The sequence below is a fragment of the Gigantopelta aegis genome, chromosome 9 (assembly GCF_016097555.1).
Source record: "Gigantopelta aegis isolate Gae_Host chromosome 9, Gae_host_genome, whole genome shotgun sequence".
NCBI classification, from domain to species: domain Eukaryota; kingdom Metazoa; phylum Mollusca; class Gastropoda; order Neomphalida; family Peltospiridae; genus Gigantopelta; species Gigantopelta aegis.
This window is the reverse complement of record NC_054707.1, coordinates 52247246-52268657: the sequence shown is the minus strand read 5'-3', so window position 1 is coordinate 52268657 and position 21412 is coordinate 52247246. Positions and strand designations below refer to the sequence as shown.

The 21412-nt window shown below is 35.9% G+C and overlaps 1 protein-coding gene across 1 annotated transcript in view; it reads left to right on the top strand.

The window, feature by feature from the left end:
• Nucleotides 1-21412, top strand: part of LOC121380955 (rho GTPase-activating protein 21-like) — a 76258-nt gene that overhangs the window by 1138 nt on the left and 53708 nt on the right. The window contains exon 2 of the mRNA XM_041510003.1: nucleotides 13088-13180. Within this exon, the coding sequence (XP_041365937.1) occupies nucleotides 13169-13180 (12 nt within the window). The 5' untranslated portion in view covers nucleotides 13088-13168. The remainder of the gene's footprint in view (nucleotides 1-13087; nucleotides 13181-21412) is intronic.

Here is a 21412-nt window from a genome sequence, read left to right as displayed (position 1 = left end):
ATTTGTGCTATACCTCACCAATCGAGGTAGCATTAGAATAGATAGACAAATGCGACTAGTCCGAAATGTCCAAATTAACGTCCGCTAAGAATGAGCTATTTTCCGAAGAATTATTACATGCTGTCGTCATGCTAACCTACTAATGAATGAGTGGAATTCACCGGAAGCAGGTCAAATCGACTGGATCAGTGTTTTTTTCCGCCGTGCATTTTACAAAAAGTCGCTTTAATATTAATAATTGGGGTGGTGTTTTTGTTTTTTTATGTTTAATAATGTAATCGTTATGTATTTTTTATATATATATACTGTGTATTAATAATGTGCCTTGATTGTGGACCGTTACATTTGAGCCCTGCAACTGGTATATAATATCAAAGACAGTACTGGTAAGGTTTCTGCCATAGGGTAAAACAGGTATGGTACCATACCCAGGGCATAAAATTTGGTACGCACGATTTTGTTGTTCGTCTATTGGTTATGCAAAACCAATATCAATATAAATGATGGATCGTTCGTGCAAAAGCTGTAATCGTTCGTCAGAAAATGTTAAAAAAAATATCACTGTTTTTGGAAGAAAATAAGCCTGCATTGCCAGTGTGAGAAAGATACAATGTACACGTATCCATTTAAAATCAGCATCACAGTCGATACAAAGTTGGCACCGCGGTAATACAAAATCAGCGCTGTTTTTAAAAGTCTTGAAAAAGTTTAGTAACATAGTTGCACGTTCCCTTTGATCATTTCGCTATGTGCACAAAATCATATGGTATTATGCTGTTCGCAAATTAAAGGGACTGTCCTGAGTTTCAGCCATAGCAAGATCCGCCCCCGCCCCCAACAAAATAAACATAGATCCTACTTTTTCTTTATTTTTTAAACAATATCTTATCTTAATCATGTTTAAAATGTAAAACACTACACGCATAAAAACATTCGGGATTTCCTATGACTTAATTATTTCAAATTTCGTTTAGCTGGTGCAAGAAAAATAAATTGCAGTGCATAAAATTTGGCACGATTGATTTTGTCAACAGTCAAAGTGTGAACTATTGAAGTAGTACCCGGGTCAAAATGTCAACTTTCAGATTTAACATAATTTGTAAAAAAAAAAAAAAAAAAAAACCCAACAAACTTACCATTGTATAACAATTCATTTGACCAATCAAAACACTGCATGCATACACAGAGTATGACAGATATTTTTAAAAGTCACTAGCCACAGGGCTAGTGGGTTTGTGAAAACCACTAGCCCACCAAGATAAAGCACTAGCCCAAATTCCTGATCAATTATAGTTGGATTTTTATATAATTTTTGTAACATAACACATTTTCGAGTATAACAGTAAAATAAAACAAACACTTAAATCATGTTGTAACTTTCAGTTTTTTGTCGTGTTGTACGTTTGGTTTTTTGTCATTGTTCCGTTTTCGGTTTTGCCCTCCCTCTGGGGAAAAATAATTGAGCAAACTCATGGTTGATATCTAAAACCACTATCAAAATAATTAAATTTAAATGAGGTACGACAGTGTGACATACGGTAATAGATGGTTCAGTGTATTCAGTAATGGGTTTAGGACCCTACTATTTATGTCGCCAGGAACGGTGATGCCAATTGCTCAAATACTGTGTCAGACTGATATCAAAAGAATATAACGGCGACATCTAATCTGTTGTTAATTGATGTACAAAAAAGGTATCATCTTGTATCGGCAGCTGTGATGCATTATCCAGACCGCTATACGTAATAGGCCAAGCAGAGTCATTGCATGTGCAGTTAACATTAAAGTAAATTGTTTTTCTGATTGCCACATACCACATGTCAGTGAAGTGTTAAATTAGAAAACAATAGGTAAAGAAAACAAACTGAAATTCAAAGCATGACTGGGGTTTACTCGATTGAGATTAACCTGTCGTCGCGATTGGTGATTTCCAAGTTCTTGGCCTAAAACATATGTGCGAGATTAACTACCACATGACGTGTCCAACCAATCAAAACACGCATGTCATTAGACTTATTTCCTGTGCCAGAAACTTGAAAGGGAAAAATAAACAATGCATGCTGTAACTGTGGTGATGTAGAGATAGCATGTTACTGCAGTTTGCAGACCTAGTTCAAGTGGATTATTATTATATACTGATTGCGTTGTTGATATTATTCGATGACAAACATCACAATCAAATTTATTAAATTAAATTTCAGCCGAGAGAAAAACAACAACAAAAAACCCAAACACGATCGAGCGATAAGGAGGGAGATGGAAACCACTAGCCCTGGGGGATAGTGGTTTTGCGTTTCTCACTAGCCCGAACGTAAAAATCACTAGCCACGGGCGTCGGGCTAGTGGATTTGTCGAACTCTGATACAATTTACAGCACTAAATGTGTATATGATTTTCTCCGAGATACCACATTAATGATAGACATTCTGTCTGCACACCATTCCAAGCTAATCGGAATAAGTCAGCTGATTATGGATTCTCCGCAGAGTTCGACACTTGTATAGCTTCTTTTGGACTGAATCGGGTCTATTAATAGCAAACACGATGGCATTTTAGTGACTGCTAGTATCGGACAAAATGACTGCTAATATTAACTTGTGACTATCAAAGCATGCCAATACATGTGCAGCTACCATTAGATTGATTTAGTTTAAAACTCATTTTGGCTGTCACAAGAGCATGCACCACGGTACGCGAGATCTCGTGGAAAAATCGTGTTCTCTTTCTCCAATGAATCCAAACTGACGTTAATAAATTTTGGTGAAATTATATCGAGGTTTTAAAATGTTTGACAAATATCATCAACAGATCAATATTATACTTGTTTATGCCTACATTGAAATTAGTTAAATATTAACAAAAGGTCAAAACATTTTTTGACACAGGTTGATTTTCATGGGTCGGTCGGGTTAGGATAAACAAACCTAATTTTTATTTTCACCTGGTAGCTTTTTAGTTAGTCCTAGCAAACAAAAAGTATATTTTCGTATTTATGATAGAAGAAATGCTTCGAAAATCGCTCATCTTAGATTCTCGTTTGAATATCGTTGCCCATTAACCTTTTCATTTGTATCTCAATATCTGAACTACTAAAGAAAATCATTCGTATAAATACTAAAACTACACTAACATTGCTACATTGGTTGTTTCAAAAATTAAAATTTTATGCCCTGCATACCCATGTCTGTTTGTTAGAGGGATCTGGTTTAGTTAGGTTAACTTCTGTCCTGGTTTTTAAAAAGGGACTGTAAAATATCCGGTGGAATTCCGGTTTTGTTTTTATTACGTACCCTCAAATTAATTTTAGGCAGAAAGCCTGCTTATTTGTTACAAAATCTAAAATAATTGCTTGACAATAATTGGAATTTGTATTAAAAACATGTTAATATAATTCCAACCAATTGTGTCATCAAAAGTTGATCAGTTGATGCAAACTGATTGTATCCCAGTGATCTATGACGAAATATTGACAGATTCCTTACACTAAATGATACCATAGTTCACTTGCCCACAGGCGTGTTATATCTTGAAGATCTATCAGATGCCCAATTGTCAAATTCCTCTTGCTCCCGATGTCATACATTGGTATTTTTTAACCCCTGCTAGTAAATTCTTCTTTACATACATGTATTTACAATTTACTACAAATTCAATGCTTTCCATTTTCATTATTATTAGTCTCCTACCTATCCAACCAGACGGGAATATAGGTTTCCTCTCAGTTCTGTCTGTCTGTCTGTCTGTCTGTCCCACATATAATTTTCCAGACATTTTTGTCCAACAATGCCAAAAGATGTTGATATGAAATTGTCTGTATAGCTTTATCAAATGCTGTTACAGATCAAGTTTAAAAGAGTTATGTCCTTCAAACTTAAGAGATATGAAAATTTGTTTTCAAACATTTCTTTCAGAATGCCTAGAGATATTAAGCTGACAATTTGTGTATAGCTTTATCAGGTACTGTTACAGATAAAGTTTGAATATCATGGCGATAGTCCCATTTTTGGCAGAGTTATGACCCATAAACTTAGGAAATAAGAAAATGTGTTGGGCTTGATATAGGGGACATATGTATTGCTTTAGCAGTACTCTGAATGCTTGTTTCCATTTATTGCAATACTTTCCATTAACATTATTTTTACATAGCTCTATACTAAACACTGATTACAAATTAATAATACATGGAATAATCAGTGCTAATCACCATGCTGCTAATCATGTATACTAATAAATTTAGAACTGGAGTCTAAAATATACTGGCATCTAAAGAGAAACCGGTGGGATGCATGTGTAGCTCAGTTGTGAGATGTCACAGGACTGATTTTACTTTGTGGACGTATCAGATTTTGTTTTCTCATTCTATCGTGTGACTCACAAAGTTCTGCAGTGCTTTTGCTGCAGCTACTGTCACCTATTTTCATTGCTTTCTGTTATAAACCTCTGCATTCAATAACTAAATACAACCACCTACCAGGGTTTCTACCAGAGGGTAAAATGGGTATAGCGCCATATCCAAATTCTTTCGCAGATTTAATTTTTGTTAAGTTAACCTTTTGACAAAATTAATGACTCTTATCATTACTGTATAATTTTTCTTAACCCTAACACTAAACATAACCCATTTTCTTTCTGGGGGAGGCCCCCATACCTCCTGTCGACTGTTGTTGCATTCAGCACACACAGTGTAAATATTCAATTCCATAGTGCCATACCCAAGAATGTCTTCCTGGCGGAAACACTGCCTACATGTAGCATTTGTACTTATCTGAAAGAGCCTATCATTTCCAAAGATAATGAACATCCTGAACTGGCAGGGTTCCTGTCAGAGAGTAAAATGGATATGGCGCCATACCCAAAATGTTTTGCAGATTTTTTTTATTAAGTTAACCTTTTGACAAAATTAATTTCTCTTATCATTACTGTATGATTTTCGTAACCGTAACCCTGAACTTAACCCATTTTCTTTCTAGCAGAGCCCTCCTACATAACCCCTGTTGACTGTGGTTGCATTCAATTCCATAGCGCCATACCCAAAAATTTCTTTCTGGCAGAAACACTAACTGGTGATAATTAAATCAAAGGCTATGGTATATATACATGTAGGAAAAAAGTAACATGTGCTGCCTTGTTTTGAAAAGTGGATGTGAGAGATTTGGTAGGAGTAGCCTATGTGGCAGCATCATGTTTTTCACCCACTCTCTATATCTGTATTAAGGGTGTATACACGTAGTACTAGGCAGGGCTTCTAGAATTTTTATACATTTCACTAGCCATGGGATCAGTGATTAAAAAAATTACTAGCCACGATTTAAAGTTCACTTAGCCCTACTTTGCTTTAACTTAATACACTTTTACTAAATAATAATAATAATCAGATATGTCACTTAAAGAGGGTGATAGAGCTTAAAAACACTAACATTGGGGGTTGGGGTGGGGTCAGGATATTCATATTTACAAAGTAGACTAATTGCAACATTTGAGCTCTTCTTTTTTTCACTAGGCGTCAGGCATGGCAATAGTAATTATTTACTAGCCCAGCACTGACTATCACTAGCCATGGGATTGGGGCTACCATAATCTAGAAGTCCGGACTAAGTGGTTACAGGAACCATGTGTCAGTGTCAGAAGTAACCAGTAGGTACTGTCTGAAGTGGTCATACCAGGCAACATTTTGTTTTAAAAATCTTATATTTCTTGTCAGCTGAAAATGTTTTAAAATTGCGACGTGATACGGAACAAAATGTTTCCTGCACACTAAGCCCATAACAAAAGCTTTTTGGAAATTAGTCCTCTGAAAACCATGAACATGATATTTTTGTTCAAACATCACCTGCATGTACATAAAATATCAATTTTGTGTAGCCCATTTTTTTTTTTGCACATTAAATTTAAGACATAGTCATGACAGGTTATGCAAGCAAGGAATGGCAAGGATGGCCACAATTGACAAGCACCTGTTACAGTTTAAGAGATAAGAACTGCAAGTCTTTGGATTTCATGGTAATGATCGTCTCTGGTACCGTGTCAGCAAAATCACGGAACCAAAATTTTGTTTCCCATGATTATTATATCGAGTACGACTACTGGAAAATGTGTCTGACACAATCACGAGGACGTAATTTGGATTGTTGTGTTAACCGAACTTCTCAGTGTTCTGGTTCAGGTAAACCTGAATCAGCTCCAAAATGGTCTCAAATCAAACGTGTTACACATTTGAACCAAAATCACTGGCACTAATTATTTGTAATATATCTCTTAAATATAGGGGTCAAGGAATAGTATTTTTGTAGAAAATATTTAACCTTAGGACTACTGTCACTGTCTGAAGTCATACATTAGCACTGCAGGTGGCAATCGAATAGGCCCCACTATTTCCTGTAAAAAATCGACTTTATTTTGAGTTTGAAAACATGTTTCCTTGCACAGATTTTTGCGATAATTTAAATCAATGATATTAAAAATGGGTTCCCATGGCTTGCTTTCAAAACGGAACCTAAAAACAGTTTCTGATGGGTTCCCATGATCACAAGGCATGGAACCGAAAAAGTGTTAACCATGAAATTTGAAATCCTATGGCCTGGAACTAGATTGTGCAGCTGGATAGCAAGAGAAGTTGAAAGAAAGGAGGAGCTGTCAGATCGGAAGAAATGAGAGGGAAATTAAGGAAAGGAGGTAGTGGGATTATAAAAACAAAAATCTCTTTTTTTTCTCTTTTTTTTTTGCTTAGCAACATTCTCAAATAATGCTAATCTTAGAAATTAAAGGAAAGAAAATAAGGGGAGAGGGAACGGGATGGAACCCTAAAGAACCCCCAACCCCCAAGTGTTTCCTATGAGACCCAATTTTCTATTTTCTATTTTCACATCAACAAATGTTCTCAAATAATGGCAAACTTAAGAAATAGATGTACATTGCTAAAACCCAACTTCCTCGTCTTCATATATGTACTGACAAAGAAGTTACCTCTTTCCTTTCATGCATACATAATATGTACTAGTTAACCATATTTTTAACAAAGACGTTACTACACATACATACATGTAATTAAATGCTACGCTGATAAACCCACGACTCGACCACAATAGTGGAACAGGTTATATGTCCAAGCTGTAAGGATGGCCAGATTACTTAGTGATGTTTCCTTTGTGGAGAGATGGATAGGAAATTCCATGTTAACTGGATATTTCCTGATATTGTCACAATCATTGGATTAATGTGGTTAATGTATTTTTCCACCGTCACTGCTCACTGTCAGTGTACTAATTGCCCCCTGTGCGTCATCGTCACTTGGTCTTATTACATGCATGTGATGTGCTTGTGGGCCAGGTTTATATGAGATGTTCTTACGTTAAGATGCTCATATTGAAGTTGATACATGTCAATATTAATTACTAGAGAGAATGTAGTGTTCACAACCAGTGTTTTTGTTTGGTTCGGATGTTTCGGAAAATGGTTATCATAAACTGTTTTTTCGTGTTGGAGCATTACTTTAGTGAGTATGTATTACTAAATTGTTATTAACATTAAAAAACTTAATTTCTTATAAAATGACATCCAACCCAGACAAGGCTCACCTTGTTCATTGCCAAATTAGCCAAATTATAATGCTAATATTTTTACAAAGTAGCTGTTAAATGAAGTCATTGGCTAACAAAATGTATCTTGAAACAATGACATTTTAATATTTTTCAAGGAAATACTCTATATCGGTATATCAAAATTGGCTAAACCAGTGTGAGTCCTGCCCAAGCACACCTCAAACCAAATTTTATTTTTTGAAAGCTATAAGCTCATGAAAATAATTCTTGTTTCTTTCAATCCATCAATGTAATTTTGCTTCTTTTTCTTTTTTATATAATCTATAATATAATAGGCAAGGCTTTTTTAACAGTTTCCAATCATCAGGGCTTCTAGATTGTGGTAGCCCCACTCCCATGGATAGTAATATTCAATGTTGAGCTTGTAAATAACTACTATTGACATGCCCGATGGCTAGTGGGAAAAAAGTTGTCAGATGATATATATATATGTTTTATTTTGTAAATATGAATAATCTGCCCCCTCACTCCCCCCCCCCCCCCCCCCCCCAATCTAGTGTTTTTAAGTTCTATATCCCTGTTTAGGTGACATTTGACTATTACTATTAGTAAAATTGTATTAACTTAAAGTAGGGCTAGTGAATTTTGAATCATGGCTAGTAAAAAAAATTAATCACTTATCCCATGGCTAGTGGATTTTCTAAAAATTCTGGAAGCCTTCAATCTTTCTGACCACTTCTCCTCTTTTGATTGGTACTGCCGACAGCCTTCTTTCCAGTTACCCATTGCTGCATTTCACTTTTTTTTTTTTTTTTTTTTTTTTTTTTTTTTCCCCCAGTCGAGGCATGTTTTTTTTAATCCAGATACCGACTCCAAACCCTGAGTGAGTGCTCCGCAAGACTCAATGGGTAGGTGTAAACCACTTGCACCGACCAGTGATCCATAACTGGTTCAACAAAGGCCATGGTTTATGCTATCCTGCCTGTGGGAAGTGCAAATAAAAGATCCCTTGCTGCTAATCGGAAAGAGTAGCCCATGAAGTGGCGACAGCGGGTTTCCTCTCAAACTCTGTGTGGTCCTTAACCATATGTCTGATGCCATATAACCATAAATAAAATGTGTTGAATGCGTCGTTAAATAAAACATTTCTTTCTTTCTTTCACACTTTGTGCTCAGGTCTAGTTAACTACTGTACACACATGCTAAATATTCTGTAGAAAGCTGAATTCCATAAATACAACTAATGGAGGCCGTGTATATAGTCTCGGCTAATGTGGGCTGACTATCTGCACAGCGGTCGTAGTTTTAGGGAAATGTATGACATTTTTCTTAATTAATCAACAATAATGGCTAGCTTGTTATGTAAGCTGTGCAAACTACGTGTGTAGCTAGTATTAGAGAAATCAATATATGCAAGTGTACTCGCTGACACATTGACATATAATATGACCAACCTTAAAGGGACGGTCTTCAGTTTGTATAATAACTTGTCTTTGGCCAATATTGACTTTTAAAAGTATTTGACTAAAATTACAATAATATATTTCGTTTTTGTTTTATTTAGAATATTCATTGATGTCAGATGTATGTGGTTAATTTCGCCAAATTGTCCATTAAACTTCCAAATTTTATAAATACCCAGTTATTTTTTAACAAAATATCAATAATGCATGAAATTCTTTCCCCAAATTAAAATAACATTTGCCAATTGTTTTTAAAATTTGCAGTTGGCGAGTGCATGAGCTAGCCCTGACAACTGCCCATTCCCCTTTTTATTGGTGGAATTGGGGTTCGAAACAATAAGCACATTTTTACAAATAAGTGCAGAAGAAGAATGTTACATACACAAATATGTAGGAAGACCATTTGTCCAGAGAAATGTATGATTTTATGGATAATGTTTGATTAAAAATAAAGGAATGATTTAAAGAAAGTTACATCATTGTACATCAGAGTTTGACATATAACAAATTTCTAAAACACAGGCAGATATTTATTATCTATTTCTTTTCCCAGCTACTTCTTGAATTACAAGTAATATGGAAATTTTTAATTTATTTGATTTATTTAGTGGGTTTTCTCATGATCATATGAAGTGATCACTGTTATTAACTGTCAGTCTATTTTAATAGCATCAGTGTTTTCGCGGGGTGAAAATTTAAGGAGGACAGGCGCGTGGCACCACACCCTTCAACAAAAAAATAGTGTTGGGGGGGGGGGGGGGCATGGTTACCATATTGTTATGTGTTGGTAGACTTTGTGGAAAGACATACTCCTTATTTTGCCTACAAGAAAGTTTATACGAAATACATGCAGACAGATTCGTCTTTTAATTGAACCGAAGATGTTATCAGTCTGACATTCACAGGCAATTCCGGTTTTGCTGCACCGATCAAAGTTTTAATATTATTTTAATAAAGATTTCAAGATATACGAAAAACAATAACGATGTTTGTAAAGTGATCCCCTAATGTTGGATACATTTTTTGTTATTTCCATCTTCATCGAATGAATCGATCTCTGTGATAAAATATTATAGTTTCGTTTTTGTAAAGGCGGTGTATATATTATTTGGCATCCAAGATAAATTATTTTAATGATAAACACTACCACTTCCATTGTTTTTTTAAGCAGCGATATCCCTCCAAAATGAAAAGTTTACAATATTTGATAAAGAACTGCTCAATAAACAGAATGACAGAAATGACAAAGTAATAAAAATCACCAGTTAATACCAATTATATCTGCAATTAAGGACAAAATATCAGACAATAGTTAGTGGAAACAAAAGACAGAATGACCATTCTGATCATGTGACAAATTTGGCATCAAATAAGTGGAGGGGTTTCAATCGGAGATTGCTGAATCCGTAAAAAATAAAAATGTTTTCATTGCTCAAATAAAACAGAACTTTTATTGTGTGCATTAAACATACAAATGGATACAGGTATGGGACAAAATAAAGACTGTTAAAAATACTGTTAAATTATATTACGGTAACTGACGTAAATGTTTCATCAGTTGCTTTTTCGTACACAACACAGCTTATTTCCTTTGATGTCCAGTGTGCAGACTGATCATTGTGTTTTTTAGGTGTGGATTTGGAAATAGCAGAGATAGGTGCTGTAAAATATAGTAGGGTGCTGTAAAATAAAAGAGGGGTGCAGAAAAATAAAGGAGGGCAGAGAACGTGAAAGGAAGGCGGCAAAATGCAATATATGGGCGGCCCGCCCCGCTTAAATGGAGCAGCGAGACCACTGAGCATTTTGTTAACACAATTTTCCAAATTGAAGGAAATGTTTTATTTAACGATGCACTCGACACATTTTATTTTTTATATGCACCATCCCATAGACAGGATAGCACATACCACGGCCTTTGATGTACCAGTCATGGTGCACTGGCTGGAGCAAGAAATAGCCCAATGGGCCCACTGACAGGGATTAATCCCAAACCGACCACGCATCAAGTGAGCGCTTTACCACTGGGCTACGTTTTGCCCCATTCCAAATTGAAGCAGATATGAACATCTGATTGTAAGTTAATATGATGTTTCCCACCCTTTCTTCTTTTCAGTAGTGCTCCGAAATTACCGGTCTCGGTGGCGGCGTGGCAGGCCATCGGTCTACAGGCTGGTAGGTACTGGGTTCGGATCCCAGTCGAGGAATGGGATTTTTAATCCAGATACCAACTCCAGAGTGAGTGCTCCGCAAGGCTCAATGGGTAGGTGTAAACCACTTGCACCGACCAGTGATCCATAACTGGTTCAACAAAGGCCATGGTTTGTACTATCCTGCCTGTGGGAAGCGCAAATAAAAGATCCATTGCTGCCTGTCGTAAAAAGAGTAGCCTACGTGGCGACAGCGGGTTTCCTCTAAAAACAGTGTCAAAATGACCATATGTTTGACGTCCAATAGCCAATGATAAGATAAAAAATCAATGTGCTCTAGTGGCGTCGTTAAATAAAACAAACTTTACTTTTTTGGCTCCGAAATTCTTCAAACCCCACTAATCAAGCACAGCAAGACCAACTCATGGAAAGAGGCCTGACTGGAAACATTCACTCTGGCCAGAAATCAGTCTTATTGTAATTACGATCTTCTCATTACTAAGCTTAATTAATATTTTACAAAAGGTATGACATACCGTTAAGGAGATTATTCTTTATTAGGTTTGCTTTTTATCTACCTTAAAGGTAGGGTCAACTCAAACAAGAGCCTTATGTGTTGGAAAGATGCATACCCGGACCACCAACACATACTGACACTTTAACAAATGAAAAACGCGTAATTTTAGAGTTAATAAAAAAAATATGATTACCGTATTCCTGCTAACTAGGGGCAGCCATTTTGTTTTGTTTTTGTGAAGTCCGGTGGTATAGCTTGGGGCGAAGTGACGTCAGCTCCATCCATCAGTGTAAACAAATGCTCTAATTTATGACAAGGCGCTTCGCTTTCATCAACCTGACTTGTAAAACAACATAAATGACTTGATAGTATAATAAACTATTTAACTAAATATATTTAGAACGAAATGGAGTTATAGTATTTTTCTTTTTTAAAAAACCAAAGAAAAAATGCATACTATTAGGCCTATTGGTAGAATACGTTCGAGCAAAAACTACCACTCACGATACCCAAGTGATACTTTTCTTTTCTTTGGAACGACATAATTGGTCAGTTTTGTGATTTTAGATGGGAAAGTCTACTTAATCAAGGGTTTTACAGAATTACTTACAGTAATAAGGCAGGGTGGTTGGTAATGTCCATTGCGATTTGCTGTTATCACACAATACCCTGTGATCTTCATAAAAGAGGCACGTCTTTTTAGTGTGTCTAGACACGGTGTCTGGGGACCGTCTGAATATACACCTGCCAATCAGGAACCACAGAAAGGCCACGGAAAAAAAAGACCAATTAACCAAGAAAACACACCGATTATTGTTTCAGTATGTGGGTTAAGTTATGTACGAAACATAATACAGTTATTTCAACACTTTGACAATGGTGGTTTATTTTGTATTAAAAAGTAATATATAATTGGTGCTGGCTTACTAGGATGGATATAATTAGTATTTACAGAACATTGCGATTCATCTGCAAAAATCAGGTATGTTTTGTTTCTTCAGTTCGAAGACTAATTCCTGACATGACACGTTAGGTATTACGTAACCACCAGCTCGCCAGAGCGGTATTCACTGAGATGGTACAAAATGGCTACGCCCGTTATATATAATAGCTGTCACATTTAACCGTTTTATTAATTAACTATACGATTATACTTGTTGATATTAAGCAATAATGTGCATTATATATCGTTGAATATGCATACCAGGCCAAATGCCTTAATGGTCCCCTCCTTTAATTATCTCGGTCCATGTCCAAGCTTGGATATCTGTGTCCTGATTGCTGGTTAATTAATACATGCATACAAGTGGTTTTTCAAGTACCGTTGTCAAAAGGAATAAGTGCAAATATTGGGGATGTAATTCTAACACTGTACAAGTTTATGTTTACGTATTTATATGTTTTTTTATGTTTTATTACCAGAGATGACGTTGCTGTTTGAACGTGGTCAGCCAGACAGCCCAATGGAGGATGTGCTACCGGTTCTTGTGAACACGTCCCAACATGGCTGGAAAGGTGAGCTTTTATCTGTCTTGTAAACATTTGCAATTTATTCTTGCTGACAAATTAAAGGTCCTATATCAAAGTTGAAACTTGAATATTTCAATATTTTCACATTTATTTGTAATAAATAACTACAAATTAATCAATCCCACACATAATCTTCCCACATTTATTTGTAATAAATAACTACAAATTAATCAATCCCACACATAATCTTCCCATAATTAACTCTAGAATAATAATTTTTAAAAGTCTTGTACTGGACGACAAGAGGGATTCCCCCAATAATTTGTGGCCAACTGTAGAATGGCCACCATCATTGTTTCTTTTGTGAGTTGATTGCAAAGAATTCTGGGTAAACTTAGTGTGTAGAATGTGTACGCATAAAACAGTGACATTACTAGTTAATATGTGTGACTCTCTCAAAATTCACCCCTAAAATATGGATTTTTTTTCTACTAGTAGTAAATGGAATTATTTGGTTGTAATTTTTTGTAGGCATGTAGCTGAAAGTTTAAACTTTGTTTCAAAACAAAAATAAATATTTTTGGCAACTTTGACATAGCACCTTTAAGTAGGCAGCCAACACATTTCCTTTACTGTTTTGATATCTGTGTTGGATACGTAATATTATACATGTATAATGTTCTCACTTTATGGGTTAATTACTGTTGTTTGATGGTAATTAACATACATGTTTGTAGCTGTCTACATTGAAACATTAGTATTGAGAGTTCAAACAGGAAAACGATACCAACTGTCGTATTTGTCACAGCAAAACATCAATCTAAACTTGTACACATTTGTAATCTTTAATAACATTAATAATAATACTCCACAAACCTGTACCAAAGGCTTAACTATTCTATTAACAAATTGCACGTGGTTATTATAGAGTTTAAAAATCTAAACTGAAGAAATTGCACGTGGTTATTATAGAGTTTAAAAATCTAAACTGAAGAAATTGCATGTGGTTATTATAGAGTTTAAAAATCTAAACTGAAGAAATTGCACGTGGTTATTATAGAGTTTAAAAACATAGACTGAAGAAATTGCATGTGGTTATTATATAGAGTTTAAACATTTAAACTGAAGAAATTGCACATGGTTATTATATAGAGTTTAAAAATCTAGACTGAAGAAATTGCACGTGGTTATTATAGAGTTTAAAAATCTAGACTGAAGAAATTGCATGTGGTTATTATAGAGTTTAAAAATCTAGACTGAAGAAATTGCACGTGGTTATTATAGAGTTTAAAAATCTAGACTGAAGGTCAAGGCATGAATGACCGGTAAACAGTGCCGTGATTGTCATACACGCATCACAGATGTTATAGTCAGTGTGACATCACATCTCAAAGGGATATTCTATCTAGATGTTTTATGCTGGCCGGATACCATTATTTCATTGTTTTTATACATGTATATAATCATTAATGTATGGTCTAATAGTCATTTACAGTATTACACTGTGAGTGTTGTACCATTTTTGTCTTGCCTTTACCGAGTAAGAAGGCGAAATATTGGTATTACTTTTCTGATATCGGTTACGACATAAACTTTGTCAGTAAATTTTTATGTTTTTTGATAATCTTCTCACTGTCAGTGAAACTTGGTTTATAGTTGCACCTATGGATGTTCCTCACAGTGCACCGAAAAACTTTATTGTACTGGTAGGCAAGACATTTAGTTCTGCGGAATTTTTATTACCAAACATGTTTGAGAATTGTATTCCAAACTGCCCCTTTTACTAGAGAAGCAACAAGTCTTATGTAGCCTGTATTCAGAGAGTTATGTTCATGGTTTTTGTTTCTTTTTCTTTTTAAAAAATTTTCTTGTTTGTTTTTAGATGGTAAACATTTCAAATGATGTTGGGATTTATTAAACCTTAAAAGACTGAGTCATCGATAGGCTGTGCATGGACAATTTAATACAATAATGTTAACTATTGAGTGTCGTGCCTAATCATATAGCTTATATGTATCTAACTACAGAAAAACCCATACAAAGTGTTGATTATTATGGAAAGCAATGTTTTACCATAATCTTTTTTAATCATTAGCTAAGGTTTTACTGCAAACAGAATTCAAGGAGAGTGATAATTGAAGAAGGGTCATGGGGTGACTCATTGATAGTGCAATGCATAATATTATAAGCAGTTCTCAGCTCTCCAAAAGTAGAAATTTTTTACCCCCAAAAAGAACAAGCAATGCTGTGTTTTAAACAAGGACATTTGGCATACAGGGTGGTTTACAAAATTGTGGGAGGATATACATGTATATCTCCTGGGACATTTTAAGATCTCATTGATGGAAACCCAGTTATCCTATTAGCTTTCCCTCTCCTGACTAATGCTATATTCCAGGGGTTTTCTCCATTCCAGCTAGTGCTACCATGTGTTAGTTATGTTCTTTAGGAAGGTGTATATAAACTACCCCTTGCTGCTACATGGTGGGAGTAGCCACTGTGGCGGAATCAGGTTTTCTCTTTCAGTGTCGTACAAATTGTTCCCAGTGTTTTCCTCATCAAGCTTATACATAGGGGAGGTGCATGTATTCAGGGCTTCTAATTTTTTTTATAAAATCCACTAGCCATAGGATCGGTGATTAAAAAAATTTACAAGCTACAATTAAAAATTCACTAGCCCTACTTTACTTCAAGTTAATACAAATTACTAAATAATAGTAAAAATTGGATATGTCACTTAAAGAGAGAGATAAAGCTTAAAAACACTAACATTGTGGGTAGGGGCAGGATACTCATATTTACAAAATAGACTTAACTGTAACATTTGACCAAAAGAATTCACTAGCCATTGCGTATGGCAATAGCAATTATTTACTGGCCCGACATTGAATATCACTAGCCATGGGAGTGGGTCTACCATAATCTAAAAAGAAAGAAAGAAAGAAAGAAATATTTTATTTAACGACGCGCTCAACATATTTTATTTACGGTTATATGGCGTCAGACATATGGTTACGGACCACACAGATTTTGAGAGGAAACCCGCTGTCGCCACTACATTAGCTACTCTTTCCGATTAGCAGTAAGGGATCTTTTATTTGCACTTCCCACAGGCAGGATAGCACAAACCATGGCCTTTGTTGAACCAGTAATGGATCACTGGTCAGTGCAAGTGGTTTACACCTACCCATTGAGCCTTGCGGAGCACTCACTCAAGGTTTAGAGTCGGTACCCAGTACCTACCAGCCTGTAGACCGATGGCCTAACCATGACGCCACTGAGGCTGGTCCATAATCTAGAAGCCCAGATGTATAAACTACACACATGAAACCTTCTTTCTTTCTTTTCTTTTGGGGGGGGGGGGGGGGGGCACCATATTCCTGATGAAATTCCACTTTAAAAATATATACATAATTGATACTTTCCGTACCCCCCCCCCCCCAAAAAAAAAATATCCCCTCCCCTTCTTGAACCCCTCTATATATGCCTGCCCATTGACAATAAACAATTGTACATGTAATGTGATATACTTGTTTGTTACCAACTCTCCAACAGTATGAACATATTTCATAGTGCACCCACTTGGCAACACTGAAAATATAGGTTGAGTCATTCTGATAGCGTTAGTGTTTACAGTAAGGACAACCCTTTAAAAATATTGTTTTGCTGTAACTTGACCAAGTCACTTTAAATTGTTCCATCTTTCCTCTCCCCTGATATAGGTCCATCCCCACTTCAACATACATATTTGCATGCATACACACATGATGTGCACGTAAATGGAGAGAGTTAAAGTTTGATTTGTTTAACAAAACTAGACTGCATTAATTAATCATCAGCTAGTGGATATCAAACATAGATCTGATAATTCTAATTCTAACAGTCTTAAGAAAAAGTCAGCTACATCTTTCTATTAGGAGCAAATAATCTTTTATATGCATTTCCTAAAGACAGGACAACACATACCATAATCTTCAATGATAACCAATCTTGGGTCACTGGGAAAAGCACACTGGGTCTGATGGGGGTGGGGGTTCAGTCCCTGAGTTCGCTTCAGCTCGATAGACAGCACACAGACACACTCATACAGATACTTCATTCTTGTTGTTTTGTTTAACGGCACCACTAGAGCACATCAATTTATTCATCATCGGCTATTGGATGTTAAACATTTGGTAATTCTGACATATAGTCTTGGAGGAAACCCACCACATTTATATTTCCGTTAGTTTGTATGCATTTTCCCACAGACAGGACAGCACATACCACAACCTTTGAACACTGGTTGGGACAGGGCAAAAAACAATCAGAGAATGAGTCCACTGAGGTGATTTGATCCTATAACACAAACACGTCATGCGAGCTCTCTACTGATTGAGCTAGGTCCCATTCACACATAACAGACATGCACAGACATCATAGCGTACATGTGTACATATCACAAGACAAACACTGGTTGGAATGGGAATTTATTAACCCACTGGGAAAAGCAGTAGCTTGTACCACCAAGCTAAATACATGTACCTAACATTAAGCTCCCCCACTTCTAAAATGATAGGCTGGACACAAAACCTTTTCTGCTTGTGGCCTGTGGGTGACTATCCTTCAAGGAAAGATAACAAGATAGCTGGCTCTATATCTCCCGCTGCCAAGCCAAGTGTTGATTTTCATGGGAGCTGCCTGCATCTCGCTGGATCTGGACATCAAACGCAAAGGGTTTCACACAAAAAGTCTAGTCATACCTCAGAGAAGAAAGCTGTGATTCTTGTTATTGTGTGTACCGTGTGTTTTATCCCCAGGACAGTTAGGTTCTGTGCAGTTTCCACCTCATTGTTTTGAAAACAAAGAGCTGCCACAAAGCAAATTGGTTTTTGCCCATGTGGTAAATGTTGTTAAGTTGTAAAAGGTTTTGGTGGTGGTAAATATATCATGGTGGCTGGTGGCTTTTGAAAATAAACATTTTGTCCCAGGTGTCATTTTGCCATTGTTCTTTTTTAAACCTGTGAGATAATTTATGGGAAGATGGGAATGGAACACAGGGTGCTCCAAAATATGTTCATTCATAAGCCTTTATGCATATTGGAATTTATCCATCTACTCATCCTGTCGAGGACCAAATCTTGTGCATTGTTTTAAGTAAAATTGGTAACACAGTGTTCGTCATGATCAGGGGTGGGACGTAGCCTGATGCGCGGTCGGTGTGGGATCGATCCCCAGTGGTGGGCCTGTTGGGCTATTTCTCGTTCCATCCAGTGCACCACAACTGGTATATCAAAGGCTGGTATGTGCTATCATGTCTGTGGGATGGTGCATATAAAAGATCCCTTGCTACTAATGGAAAAATGTAGCGGGTTTCCTTTTTAAGATTATATGTCAACATTACCAAATGTTTGACATCCAATAGCTGATGATTAATAAATCAGTGTGCTCTAGTGGAGTCATTGAACAAAACAAACTAACTTTTGTCATGAGAAAAATTAAGACAGGCAGAATATTGCTCACCTTAAATAATTATAATGCCAACCGAGCAATGATATGAAGTTTCAGATGAAATTCATCAAACTAATTTTATTGCAAAGTGATCAATTTGCTGCTCTCCTAAGACCTGTGAGGTGAGTGTGGAGAGTGGGAGTAATCACTCTCCTTCCTGATGAAGACTGCCTGTGGCTAATTATGCTAAGTGTCTGTAAGATGATAACACATCTAGCATGCATGTAGACAGGTCACTGCATGCCATCACTTTGCAAACCAAACTTAAATTTAAGAATTAACAAGATACTTGCATTGTTTAATTACAGTAAATATTATTCATGTCTGCTAATAAAATATAGTGAAATCCTTCTAAACCGGACACCCACTGGGTCAAATTAAAAGTCAAGTTTTAAGAAAGACCCAGTTTAGAGAGGGTCTGTTCTGAACTAATATTTGACACGGGATCATGAAAAACATCTGGTTTTGAGGGAATTCCACTTTACAGAGTGTCCAGTTTAGAGGGGTTTAACTGTACATGTAGTACATTGCTTGGAGTTGTAATCTGGTTGGGACAATAAATAAAACTATTATTTCAAGAAAAAATCATAATTTAAAAAAACAATGTAATAGTAACTAATACATTTTTTTTTTTTTTCAATTAGTCACAAAAATGTACAAGTACTTAAAATATGGTGAATAAAATATTTCACAGATGAAAATGGTGAACCTTCCTTTGGGATTGATTTTACACATCACTGCTATTTGTGAAGTACATGTACATTTTGTTTGTATTTCATGATTGATGTTTCAGATCATGTGATCTGTTTCACATACATGTACACCATATTTCACCACAGAAATTCTGGATAAAACTTGTCCATGTCCAAACTACAAGTATCATGTATGTAATTTATAAATTGTTTATTTCCCTTTAAAAAAAACTAACTTTAGTTTATGTTATTCAATAAGATACCAGTGTTATTTGTTAAGCATCATTTCCTGTACAGAAATAGGCCCTTCAGTTTGATGAGTAGTCATATTGAGTGCTGCATGTACATGATTTACATGCTCAACATAGGTATACATGTTACATGTTGTATAGGTGGCACTCGTCTTTCGTTTCCCCTCTAGTGAGGCTGTAGTTGGCATTGGGGAGGTTTCTGTTTCACTCTGTCAATACCAAGAGTTGTCTTCATTCATACCTACATGTGTGTGGAGTTTGGAGTGAGCATTGAAGGAGTTTCAGTCTATTTTGTGAGTAATAATACTAATAAGTTGATTTAATGTTTTTAATTCAGATGTGAATGTACTGAAAGGCAGTAATTCAGAATTAAGGATGTTTTGTTATTGTTTTTAAATTTAATATATTATTATAAAAAATATTATCATTTTATTAGTATTGATGAGTTAGCCTTTAACAGTCGTGTCAGACTTGTATTTTTGTGTGCAGGTTTTTGGAAAATTCTGGAAAATTCCAATTTAGGGTTCAGCAACTGTTAAATTTTTCTAAAAACAAATTTTTCATTTTGATCCCTCAATAGTATCAGGATGTACAAATGTAGCTCAGTGGTAGAGCACTCGCTGACAAATCCTAGTGTTGAGTGTCCTTGATGGGTTCATGTTTTATCTCGTTTCATTCAGTGGTCCACAACTGGTATGTGTATCGCAAAGGCTATAGTACCTATGTATTGCTTTTCGTGAAACTTCTTCTTTTTTTAAAATTTTGATCAGTGAAATTTTAAAATTAATTTCAAAATTGATTAGCAAATACTATTTAAGGATCTTTGAAAATTGCATACGAAATCACAATGTGATACTGAAGAAAATGGTTTTGTCTTCTTCAAGTGAAAGTCCTACGCCATATAACCGAAAATAAAATGTGTTGTGTCCTTTCTTCCTTCTTCAAGTAAAAAGTCTGTCTGTCTGTCTGTGTGTCTCTCTCTCTCTCTCTCTCTCTCTCTCTCTCTCTCTCTCTCTCTCTCTCTCTCTCTCTCTCTCTCTCTCTCTCTCTCTCTCTCTCTCTCTCTCTCTCTCAACCAAGTTTTAAAAAACCATGTTAAGCACCAAATACAGGCACAATGTAGCCAGTGTAATATGTGTTAAGGTGTCATTAAACAGATATTCCTTTCAAGTTTGTTTCAAATTAGTAATAGCTTCTTATGCTTGCTTTTCATGTTGATCCTGAGTTTAGATTGAGTGGTATTGTCTTCATTTTTTTCATAGGGTTGTACCAAATGTGATTGAGGGCCTGTGTCATTTTGTTTTTATTACAGTCAGTCAGTCAGTCAGTCGGAAGTCAATACTTACATAGTCATTCAGGATCCGTATAAAAAAAAAAAAAATGTTAATTTTCTGCTTACATCCAGTTTAGGTACAAGCACACTGTCCTGGGCATACACCTCGGCTACAGGGTACATGTTCATATATCCAGGTTAATTCATGATCAACATGATATATTCTTAAATTGCAATTGCGAAGATAGTATATGTCTGTTCTTGTTCAATTTGTGGGGGGAGGGACATAGCCCAGTGGTCAAGTGCTCGCTTGATGTGCAGTCAGTCTGGGATCAATCCCCGCCAGTGGATCCATTGGGCAATTTCGCATTCTAATAGTGCACCTTGATTGTATATCAAAGGCTGTGGTATGTGCTAGCCTGGCTGTGGGATGGTGCATATAAAAGATCACTTGCTACTAACGGAAAAATATAGTGGGTTTCCTTTTTAGGACTATGTAAAAATTACCAAATGTTTGACATCCAATAGCCGATGATTAATAAATCAATGTGCTCTAGTGGTGTCATTGAAC